This window comes from Saccopteryx bilineata, chromosome 7, assembly GCF_036850765.1.
Source record: "Saccopteryx bilineata isolate mSacBil1 chromosome 7, mSacBil1_pri_phased_curated, whole genome shotgun sequence".
Lineage (NCBI taxonomy): Eukaryota > Metazoa > Chordata > Mammalia > Chiroptera > Emballonuridae > Saccopteryx > Saccopteryx bilineata.
The window spans coordinates 29,162,038-29,174,292 of NC_089496.1; the positions used below are offsets into that span (position 1 = coordinate 29,162,038).

General features: G+C 49.3%; 1 protein-coding gene across 15 annotated transcripts in view; it reads right to left on the bottom strand.

The window, feature by feature from the left end:
• Positions 1–307: 307 nt before the first annotated feature.
• The window catches only part of ICA1 (islet cell autoantigen 1), a 162,753-nt gene continuing 150,805 nt past the window's right edge, over positions 308–12,255 (bottom strand). For all 15 annotated transcript variants that reach the window (XM_066239604.1, XM_066239591.1, XM_066239598.1 and 12 more), the window contains one exon: positions 308–1,151. In XM_066239604.1, coding sequence (XP_066095701.1) covers positions 1,030–1,151 — 122 coding nt within the window. In that variant the 3' untranslated portion in view covers positions 308–1,029. The remainder of the gene's footprint in view (positions 1,152–12,255) is intronic.

Here is a 12,255-nt window from a genome sequence, read left to right on the forward strand (position 1 = left end):
CATGCGTGCCGAGGGAGGGCAGGAGGGCACCAGCTCTGAGGACTCTCACTTTGCAGAGTGTCTAAGCCGCTTGTTTCTCATGTTTCCATATGCAACACTGTTACTCCCACCCCCGCCAGTGCCAACAACAGCCCAGGTCCTCCCCCCCCCACCCCCCCTGCTGTCCCTGGGGGGTGCGTGGGGTCACGCATCAGCATCATGCAGGTGTGACCTGTCCTCCCCCTCTGTCCCTCTCCAGTCCCTATCCCCACAGCACCTCTCCACTGTGTCCCCACAACAGATTCATTTATTAACTTGACTTGGCGTGTCAAATATCGTTTCCATTTAATTAAAAAAACAACAACAGTTAATGTCACAAGGGACTCCAGGAATGCATGCTTTTGAATTCCAGCCATGGAGAGGACAGTAGGAGACACTGGGGTCTGTAGATAGGCTGCTTTCCGTGGACAGGCTCATGCAGCGGGGACCAGCCCAGCTCCTCGTGGGACAACACGCGGCCGTCGTCGGGAAGGGTCGGGAGCAGTGTCTTTGGTTGGCTGGAGCTTCGTCCAGAGCGCGCCAGCAGGTGGCTTGACAGGCGGAGGGCGTCCCCTGCAGCCTCCCTCTAAGGGGGACAGAAGCAGGGGTACTGGACGAGGCCTCCGGCCTCTCTAGTCATACATCCGCTTCCTCTGAGGCTGCACGCACATTATTTAAACCCAACACAAAGTAGGTTTACGACTTGAACGTGGATCTCACAGTGGCCGAGTGACACAGCAGCAGCCACCATGGGGGTTTTGGCAGGAGAGCGGCCAGGCTGGAAACCGCTCCCAGACCATCCCGGATTGTGAGGCCCACCGAGAGAACACACTATCCCTTTATACCAAAGAAGAGTAAATAATTATACCAATATAAACAGGGCCTCTGACCCCTTCATTTTATTAAAATGGCACATAAATAGTGAAACAGCATACTGATCAAGTCATCCCTCTGCGAGCCCCCAGGTGCGTTGCTGAGTGAGGAGTGGGCTCCCTACTGGAGGCTGTGGATTCATGCATTGAGCAATTCATGTTCTTTATCTGTTTTCCCAACAGCGTCGGGATTGGACAATGGGTCGAGGTCGGCAAAGAGGCTGAACCAGGCAGTCAGGTCCGAGGCAGCCTTGGCAGGCTCTGCGGAGAGAAGAGGAAACATCAGCACACCCTTCGTTCAAACGCCCACCTCCACCACGCTGCCCCCCCGGAGGGCTCCAGGCTCAGCTCGAAAAGGGCGGGTGCTCAGCCAAAGACCATTGCACTTCCCCTCTGAAACCAGTTAGGGAATTCCAGGTCCGTCCGCTCGTTGGCTGAGTGACATGTCTCAACCATGGCCTAAAGCTCCGGAGAGACCAAGCTCTTGTGTTAAAGTCCACCTGCAGCCCCACCACAGGGGTCCAGAGCCTACAGAGTTGCCTAAAACCTCAGACCCTGTCACTTCACCACAAGTAGGTGATGTGATGGTTACTTCAGAAATCAGACCGCATGGCTGAGGAAGCAGGGTGACTTCCAGTGTCTGCTGGAGGAATCTTTCCCGCTCTGCTGGGTCAAGGGAAACACCATGGTCACTCTTCTCAGCCTTCAAAGCTACAGGCCCAGAAGGGGGCTGGAGCCCCAGCCTGGACGCCCAGGGTCACTGCCTTCTTCAGCGCCCTCCCATCAGGCAGCGAAAGGGGCCTTTGACATGCCTTCCCTCCCCCCACTGGGCTCTAAACCATCCCCCCACCTCTTCAGTCTCTCAGCTACTCTTTTACTGAACCACCTGCCCTAACTTCCTGAATACATTACAGAGCCCAATTATTTCCCAGATGAGCAGAACATTTTCAAAAGAGTGCCTGATGCAAGTGATTTCTAAATAAGCTTGGGAGCTGTTCTTTATCTAAATCATTCCACGTGAGAATCTAAGTTCATTGGCTTGGAGGACCCACGCTTCTTTTCCTTCTCCAACAGGTGGGAGTATCAAAAGCACGAAGAAAATGTCTCTTTGACAGGTGATCCTTTGAGCTAAGAGCAGCTAGGAATGTGCTTGCCATCTGGCTAAAAACTCAAAAAACACGAGAAGGACAAGATGCTGGAAGTGGTTCTATTAGAGTGATGGGGAGAAGGTCCGCCATAAGCAAGACCTTTGGTCTTTTCATTAAAATGGCACCTGTTGACAGTGTTATACTTCTGATTCCTTGTCTGTTTTTCAAAGTATCTCATAAATATATCACTTTATAGTGAGATCATCAATGCATCTATTATAGAGATAAAACAACTGTAAGCAAGGCTAATGGGTGACATGCAAGTTATTTGTGTGGAACATTAATTGAATTCCATGTGCAGTTAGCCTTCAAGACACCTGATTTTGAAACGATAGACTGAGACTTGAGATATTTCAATATAGTTTGGGTGGGGCTGGGGAACAACCAAAAAGAAAAAAGAAAGCAATTTTCTTTAGTCACGTAGGAGGTCACACAAGGGAACAAGACTGATTTAGGAGAATTAGTGTATGATTGACCAGGCAGAGGCACAGTGAATAGAACATCAGATTGGGACGCAGAGAATCCAGGTTCAAAACCCTGAGGTCAACGGCTTGAGCACAGGCTCATCTGGCTTGAGTGTGAGGTCACTGGCTTGAGTGCAGGATCATAGACATGATCCCATGGCTCCTGGCTTGAGCCCAACATTGCTGGCTTGAGCAAGGGGTCACTTGCTTTGTTGTAGCTCCCCAGTCAAGGCACATATGAGAAAGCAATCAATGAACAACTAAGGTGCCACAATGAAGAACTGATGCTTCTCATCTTTCTCCCTTCCTGTCTGTCTGTCCCTGTCTGCCCCTCTCTCTGTCTCTGTCAAAAAAGAGAGAGAGAGAGCGACTGAGAAAGAGAGAGAGCTCCAGTGAAAATACATCACACACTCACTTCCCCTTCTTCCTAACCTCTGCAGAGGTCTTAGAAGGCTCCCAGAGAGTGGGTGTGGCCCTGAGGGAGGAGCCAGGTGCCTGTATGTTGGGCCAACCCTCACATTTCCCAGGCTTCCACTACTGGAGGGAAAAACAGGTGTGACTATTTGCATAACACCTAAAAGAACAAAATGAGAATGTTTTTGATGATATTAGACACTTCCTTTAACTTCCTGTGGTCAACCCAGAGAGAGATGAACAGGGAGAGCTACAAATGCAGACAAGGTCTTCAGTTGAGCAGATGTTCTCTGGGGCCTGTCTCAAAAGAGAACGGAGCGCAAGAGCTTGAAAGGCCCTCTTTTGACAACTATGAAACCTGGCTCCTTCTGAGGCGCACTGATGAAATGCCTTGTTTGGTGGCAAACCTCGGTGGCCCTTCCTAGCTTGCTGTTTCCACGCGGGGTGGGGAGTGGGGGGACGGACCATCCACTCACGTGGAGACACACATTTGATTCCTCCTCAGTAGATTCGATAAAGGGTATTATGAACTAGGACGCTAAGCCAGAAAAAAAGTCAGAATGTAGTATCTAAGATCATGTAAAACTCTCCCTCCTGGTAGCAGGTGCTTAAATGAACACTAGTAAAGAAAAGACAGAAAGTTGTGTTAGGCCAGTGGGAAGCAAGGCGAAGGTCATTGCAGGGGAATAAAACACCGTATTATCTTTCACTTCAGGCCATTTGGACCGCTTGCCTCTGGTGCTGGCCATGAGGAGGCAGAGGGTTGACATGCTCTCTGGCCAACCTAATGCTCAAAACCAGAGGTCGTCAGATCTAGGGGAGGGAAGTCCTACTGCCCCACCAGTTGCTGGGCAGACATGGTTCTCAACCATAGTGGCCTCCAAAGAAGGGGAAGGCGGTGATATGGCAAGAATTTTCTTCTCCAGGTTCCTCATACCTGGAATACACTTTAGGGAAAAGATATCTATATCTACATCTATATCTATATCTATATCTTTATATATAATCTATATGTTTCTATATAGATATATATAACCATGCCCAACTCAAAAGTATAGAAAACTAGGGCCCTGGCCGGTTGGCTCAGCGGTAGAGCGTTGGCCTGGCGTGCGGGGGACCCGGGTTAGATTCCCGGCCAGGGCACATAGGATAAGCGCCCATCTGCTTCTCCACCCCCCTCCTTCCTCTCTGTCTCTCTCTTCCCCTCCCGCAGCCAAGGCTCCATTGGAGCAAAGATGGCCCGGGCGCTAGGGATGGCTCCTTGGCCTCTGCCCCAGGTGCTAGAGTGGCTCTGGTCTCGGCAGAGCGATGCCCCGGAGGGGCAGAGCATCACCCCCTGGTGGGCAGAGCATCGCCCCAGGTGGCCGTGCTGGGTGGATCCCGGTCGGGCACATGCAGGAGTCTGTCTGACTGTCTTTCCCGTTTCCAGCTTCAGAAAAATACAAAAAAAAAAAAAAATATATAGAAAACTAGGGAACGGATTGGATTTTGAAAATCAAACGAGAAATTGCTGAGGTTAAAGCATTCTTGCTTTTAGCTTTCTGCCCGTTTTTCTTCTGAAGTAACATCGTTTCATGGTCACACCAGAGATTATCAACAGTGACTGATCCAAGGGAATCAAGTGCCTTGTTTATCCGTCATAAACAGAAAAAGTTTGAAAGAGTAAATTCCACTAAATGTATTTCTAAAACCAGCAAGCTCAGGCCTTCTCTACTTCCAATATGATCCAATTCATTTCATTTATTTTCTAGACAGCTGATTTAAAGTGGAAAGCTTAGTAAATGCAGATAAATGAATGGCAGTCCAGCGCAAACAGATGAGGGGGAAGAAAGCCCGCTTTCCTTGATGCTGTTCGCGCACAGTGGCATTTAGCTCGCCTGCCCCAGCAGCCTGCACTGCCTCTTGTGCTGTGCCTGCCACCATGATCGAGGCTTTCAGCAGTCCTGCAGCTTTACCATGTTTCTATGCGTAGCTGCTTTAATGATGTGTAAGTCCTATCTTCTCAGAGACAAGAAACTTTCTTCAATGTGCTCCAAAATTTCTAACGCCATACAAGTCCATTGTTGATTCTCACTGCGAAACGCTGACCCTCAGACGATACGTCACGGTAGGGTCCGTCAGGGCTAAAACTGTATCCTTCTACTGGTATGCTCTTGTCACAGTGTTTGCTTTCAGAAAAGTTTTGGATTCTCACCAATTTATGGAGCAAAAAGGCCACTACGTATATATTACAAAAATGATACGATTAAATGCTGTTCGTTTATGCTGCCATTCTAATAAGAGACTTAATTATAGAATCAGGATACTGACTAGTCTGCATTTTGGTCTCTGCTCCTAGAGTTGTGAGCCCCTTGAAGGCAGGGACTATTCATCTTTGCATCCTTTCACGCCCTGCCTGACCCAGGATGGATACTGAATTCAGATAAACTATTGAAGAACTCTTTTAAACCATGAGGAGTACCTTGATGAAGCATCATTTCAAGAGATGGCAAAGCAAGGCATGGCACAGTAGATGCTGAAATACGCACTGAATGAATTGTTTCATTCTAGGCAAGTGGCATACGAACTTCTCTATGAAGACTAATGAATGACAAATGAAACAGGTGGCTTGTGATCTATCTATTGGCTCTAAAACAAAGAAAACATAGAGGGGGTTTTAAAAGTATTGCCATTCATTGGAAAGGTACTTTAATGTGTAGTTAACATATTTCATAAACAATAAAAAAAAACTACCAGATTTTGAGGGAACTTTCTAGGATGATGGGAATGTCTAACATTGGACTCTCGTGACAGTTGCATAATATACACTTACCAGAAATCAGTGATAATGGATGAATTTTATGGTGTTGTAGGGAAAACAGCTGTGGTTAGGCTTGCTTGCTTGTTGTCCAGCTGCAAGCACTTTGCATGATTAGTGTGTGAGCACAGAGAAAGCCTGTGTGTGTGTGCGCGTGCGCCGAGGCACGCAGCTTATATAAAGCTAGGGTTTCTTGCCCTTTGGGGACAATTTTCCTGATCACTGGCCTGCCGCGAGGGGCGATTTTTCGTTTGCTCGTCCCCTGCTGTGAGAAATGGATTTCCCCACCGTTGCAAGAATCCAATAAACGGGAACGGCCCGATGCCTTACGGCCCCGCGGTGCTTCTGTGGTCTGCCCGAATCCAGTGTGACCCTGCCTGGACTCAACAACTGGCACTCCAGGTATGTAAATTGTAGCTTAATAAAGCAGTTTTTAAAAATTAACACTATTTGGCCTGACTAAATAGTGGTGGCATAATGGATGGAGCGTCGACCTGGATTGCTGGGGTCGCTGGTTCAGAATGCTGGGCTTGCCCAGTCGAGGCACGTAAGAGAAGCAATTAACTAAAATGAGAGCAGCCATGAGCTGATGCTTCTTGCATTCTCTCTCTCTCTCTGAAATCAATAAATAAGATCTTAAAAAAAAAACAAAAACACCAAACCAACAACAACACTCTTTGGTGTAATCCAGGAGGAACATACCCTCAATGGTTCCAAGAAAATTGGCCCATGAGCATTTTGCTTCTAAACCCAAACCACATCAAACAGTGGTAAATGTGGAGCGTCAAGCTGCGGTTCCATTGCGTGCCAAATAGAGCGGAAAGGTAGACTCTAAGGAGGTAAATTTTGCCCTTCCCCCCACAGTCTTCTCCTGGACACTGAGTGTGGCCCACTGTGCGCAGCAGACCTGGTGGGACCCTCCCACCTGTGCGCAGCAGACCTGGTGGGACCCTCCCACCCACCCCTGGCAGATCTGGTGGGACCCTCCCACCTGTGCGCAGCAGATCTGGTGGGACCTTCCCACCCACCCCTGCGGCCTTTTCCCAGGCTCTCAGAGCAGGAGTTTCCGAGCGTGATGCCCACATCAGCGACATGAGCATCACATGTGAGCCGGTTAGAAATTCAAGTTCACAGGGCCAACCCTGACCTCTGGAATCAGAATCCCTGGGAGGAGAGCCTAGAAACTGGTTTTAACAAACCCTTCGTGATTGTTAATCAAGTGTAAGACTGGGAAGGAGTACCAGAGATGGTCTCCAAGGAGGCTGCCAGGGTCCCCATCTCCGTCAAAATCAGGGTCATCTTGGTTGAGGTCAGAGCCTAGACAAAGAGAGAGGCCCTCCCAGGAAACGGAGGAGCCCGCTCCAGGACCCCACCTTCTCCCCACATCTTGCAACGTTAAGCTCTCCCATGCTGTCCGGCTCTCTGACTGAGTTCAGGGAGGCCCATGCTTCCGGGGAGAACCCGAACTGACTCAGAGAAAAGCCGGGGAGAGGGATGGCTGACACCCTCTCTGATTTCCGTCTGCTACTTCACACAGTGGGGACGCAGCAAGAGCATTCTTCCCCTGTCAAAAATATGCACAACATGAATTTTTAAAACATGGCTACAGAGAACACTGGAAGGAAGAGACAGGTTCAAAGCACTGTATTTTCTCACTTTTCAGAGTATAAAGTGGAACACATTCCTACAGGGGGCAGGTGAAAATGGAGCGCCCCTTTATGTATTACTGGGCATGTTCTGCAAAAGTTACAAATACATAAAATGTCTGCATATCAAATCAGATTTTAAAAGGACCAGAAAGACAAATCCTATTTTCAAGCCTATCATTTAAAGGATTGTAGAGGCAGATTCTTTCAAAAAGACAACGTCTTCTAACTGGATTTCTTTGTGAAATGACAGATTTTTGAATATTGCTCCCCCCACCAACCACACAAGTGTCACCTAGAATCCGTGGGTTGGGGGGGGGAGGGCCCTCTGCAGCAGAAATGAAGGAGGAGGAGCCTAAAGAATCCCCTCTTGGGGACTAGATGATGGACAGTCTACCTCAGAACTGTCACAAAGACACAGGGCATGAGAATGCCCTTGTCCCACGGGGTGAGGCAGAAACCACGGCCAGTTTTCCCAGTCGCCTTCTGTCTTGGGAACAGCCATTACGATCAGTCTTAACTATCTGTGCGTGAAGGGAGAACGTGAGGGGCTGTGACACCAGCTGTGGCTTTTAAAAAATCTTTTCTTGAAATGAATACTAAGCTCAGCTGCAATTTTATCCTCACTTCTATCACTTTAGGAATTATCTAGGGGAAGGGTGCAATGAGGGTAATTATGGGTGGAATGCCAAAGCAAGTTTCAAACGTCTCAGCTTTTGTCAGGAAAGAACTCTATTTAGAGAGGACTTAGTGCTGCTAATATTCCTGTAATTGCCGTCAACTCTTCTCTACTCGGTGTTAGTTGGCTGAGGCGTGTTTTTAACGGGAGGGTGGGGCTGGAAGGGCGTCTCCCTATCTCAGAGTAACTGTGTTGGGCAGGAGGGGCACTGAGAACCCTGTGAACAAAATGACTCCCAGCTCTCGGCTCCTCCGACATGTCAACTGTGCTACCCATTTGCAGGAAATACGCATAAAATTTTATTGGAGCGATCCTGCCTCTGTTACTTACATAAGGGAAAATATAAATCAGCCAGAAATAACACCGCCCAGCTAGAGCAGCAAGTGAAGCCAAAACAACAGCAGGCAGAGCAGCACTTGACCATGAATGTAATCTCACCAGCCGGGAGAGCACAAGCCCAGGCTGGGCTCACAATCACAGCCCTGGGGGCTCTGGCGTGGGGCTGGCAGCGAAGGGGATAGTGGCCACACCACAGCCACGATGGACGAGCACCGGGCTGCTGTCCACAGTTCCCGGCTCTGAGCCCCAGAGTCTTATACCTGCAAAGGCGGGTGAAAATTCCTGCCTCATTACGCTCCTGTATGGATAAAGTAGGATCTTGTAGGAGATGGAACCAGGGCATAGGAGATGGAACCAGGGCGTACAGAGGCTAGAGAGCAGCCCCTTAATAAACCTAGACTCAATCTCGAGTTTTGCTCAGCTCAGCGATCATCAGGAATAACCCCTGAGAGCAGCACCATCAGGTTCACAGATCAGGGTAGTTTTTCTTTTAATCTAGTAGTGCAATGTCAGTTGCTCTCTCCTTCCCTTCTTGCCTTCCACCCACCCACTCACCCACCCACCCATCCATCCACCACCTATGCATCCACCCATCCAGTCTTTTTTAAGTATCTATTGTACTCCAGCCACTGAGCGATAGTCTTGAAATATGATGGTGAGCCACACCAACATGAGCCCTGCCCACGACAACCTAAAGCGAGAGACAGACAATTCAATCAGTCTTACAATGAGCTGAGATGAGAAGAATGACTAAAGACAGGGTGTGGAGGGAATGGAGAGCAGAAACACCTACGCCGACTGCGGGGGCTAGAGGAAAGTCAGCTGCGGCTCCTGGATGGAATAGCATTGAAGCCGAGAGAAGGACAAGCACTGAAGGACGAGAAAGAAGGTGGCCTTCCTTCCAGCGAGCATCATGGGCTGTAGGTGGGCAGCATGCTCTGGGGGGAGCGGAGCTCTGGTCAAGGAAAGGTGAATTGGAGATAAACCAAAGCTTGGTGTTGCATTAGCCTCAAATGGAAACCCACCCACAGATGCAACAGCACCTCGGAATGGGGTAAAACCAGGCATGGAAGGAACTCAGGGCTGGGGGTTTGTGAGAATCTGGAACAGGACTCGGAAGTTCCGTTTGTAAAATTCTAAATGAAAAGATGTCCTGGTGCATTTATTAGGAGCACCAGCGTTTTTCAGCATCAGTGTCTATTTCTAACTTATGTTTTGGATGCTGGTAGAGAACAGAGAGGGGGGTCGGGTGTGGCCTATCAGCCGGCCCGTCTCTGCCGCAGGCAGCCTCTCCGGTTGGCTCTCCCCCTACTCACGTGAAGAGGTCTCAGGAAGGGACAATTTTCTCATCACTATATGACACAGGAAACCAAGCCCCTGTCATGCTAGGACTTCAGAAATTTAGAAATCCTAGCTAAAATCAACTCCTTTTTCAAATGTTCAGCACAATTTGATCCTAAATATAAGAGACTTTGTTTTGTTTCAACCTTTGTTAGAGGTTGAAATGGGGGGAGGTATGAAGCCACAGAGAAGAGGGGAGCCAGAGCAGGATGGGAGAGGAATACTGGTGGGGTGGAGGGGGAGAGGCAGGGGGAGGGGGCGGCAGAGGCGGCTGTGGCTGCAGGCAGCCTGAGGCATTCCAACTCAGTCTTCTTGACACTCCGACCCTGAGGACGCAGCTCCCCCCTGGATCTCACGGAGAGCTAGGAGGACAAGGGCGAGGCTGAGCTGAGTGCATGTGAGCAAAGGTGTGGGCGGCTGCGAGTGGAGGCGAAGATCGTATGGACAGTCTTAACTTCAAATGGTCTTACTCTGGAACACCCCCCAACTCTTATGACTGACAAGAGACCCTGTCTCCCTACACCCACATCCTTCCTCCACAGTAATCGGGTTAATCATGATCAGCCCGGCTCCTCTGGAAGCATCCAGGAGAAGCCGAGAGAGCCTTTGGGGGGCCACGTTTGCCATCAGAGACGTGGTGCTGAGAGGCACAGGACTGAGCGGTCACACCAGGCCCCGGTTCCTGAGTCAGAAGGCGCAGGTGCAGAATCGGGCCTGTCTCCTCCCAGCTGTACTGGTCTCAGGCAGATTACTTAGCCACTCTGTACCTCGGTTTCCTGGGCCATACAATGGCGATGATGATAGGTCCTGCCTAGGAAGGGTGTTGTGAGGATGAAGTTCACACATAAGCACACAGAACAGTGCCGGGCTCATAGCGTGGGCCACAGCGAGTGCTGGTGAGTGCTGGTTCCCTAGCTACCAATGGTGGACTCACAGAGCCACACAATGTTAGACCTCTGCATCTCTGAAGCTGGGGTTCCCCAGGGCTAAGGAGATAAAACCTGCTGGTGGAAAGGTGGAATGTGCCCCTTTGGATGACTTGGGTCTCTCCTCGTACATTATTTAGTGAGGAATATTGGCGCCTCGCTGCACAGATGAGAAGGCAGCGGCTCAGAGACCGTGAGGGGCCTGACCACTTGCTGCGGAAGGAGTGTGGGCAGGGGGGTTGCAGATACAACCCGGGTCTGCATTCAGTCTGTTTCACTGAGCCAGAGCCTTTCTTTCTGTTTTCTTTTTTCTTTTTTTTTTAAGATTTATTGATATTACAGAGGGGGAGGAGGCGAGAAATATCAACACATAGTTGCTTCACTTTAGTTGTTCACTGCTTGCTTGTTGGATGTGCCTTGACCAGGTACGCCCAGGTTTTCAGCCGGCGACCTCAGCGTTCCAGGTCAAAACGCTCTAGCCACTGCGCCCCCATAGGGCAGGCAAGCCAGTGAGCCTTTCCGCTCCAGGTCTAGTTTGACTATGTTGGTCAAATAAGTTTGTAAATATGATATATAGGTTTGCTCGCTTATAGTTTGCATTGGGTGTGGGGGACAGGCTGTAAGCAGGCCGGGTCATTATAGCCTAAGGCTTAGTTTTAAGACTAAGCTTTTCCCCACACCCTTGACTGTTGCATGATGTGGGTGGTGCACTCTCATGAGGAATCCCATTATGCTTCAGATAAGTGACTTCCTATCAGAGACTTCCTTGTTTGTATATTGGATTAAAGGTTTTGATTTCTACACTATAAAATGGGGGCAGACTGGGAACTTGCTCTCTCTCAGTTCCTGAGATTAGCATTAGAGAGGAGAGCAGAGTAAGGCCACAAGGAGGAGGCCAGGAGAAGCAGCCAAGATGGCAGAGCACTGAAGGAAAAGCCAGTTTGTGCAGAGTTTGTGCAGGGAGAAGGAGATGGGGAACAGAGGTGAATAAGTCTGGTGAGCTAGAAACCTTTGATTCTAGGAAACTCGGATAATTCAGTAGCTTTGTGAGCACTGAATGAGTTGGTTTTGGAGCCCAGTATGTGTTTTTACTTGCCTGCTGGGTGCAAGCTAGGATTAAAGATGATGACCCACCAGTTTTTGGCTCCGTTGTTTCTTTACCGTCTGTCCGAATCCAATGCGAACCTGCATGGGCCGGGCTGCTGTGATGGTGGCCACGGCCACAGGCTCTACAGACTACTTTGTCGTTTCAGTGGTTTACTTAATCTGGCTTTGGAGATGATCTGAATAATTGGGGGAAAGCCATTTCAATCCACGGTATCAAAAGTTTAATTGCGACTTAGATGCTTTTGCAATTCATGTCTATGGATGGAGTTTTTTAGACTATAGATGCAGGGAAAAAAATCTAGAGCCTGTGTTTGTCTATTCCTCCCTTTTTTGAAGGGGGGGAGCAAGGGAAGTCCTAACAAAAGCACAGAATGTGGCTGTCAGTGCATTTCAGGATCGACGATTGAAGCGGAGCTGTTCTTTATCTGTACCATGTGTTCAGAAGGGTCCCTGACTCAGGCACAGCATCAGGGTGGAGCTGAAGACCCCCTGCTGGGACTGTGG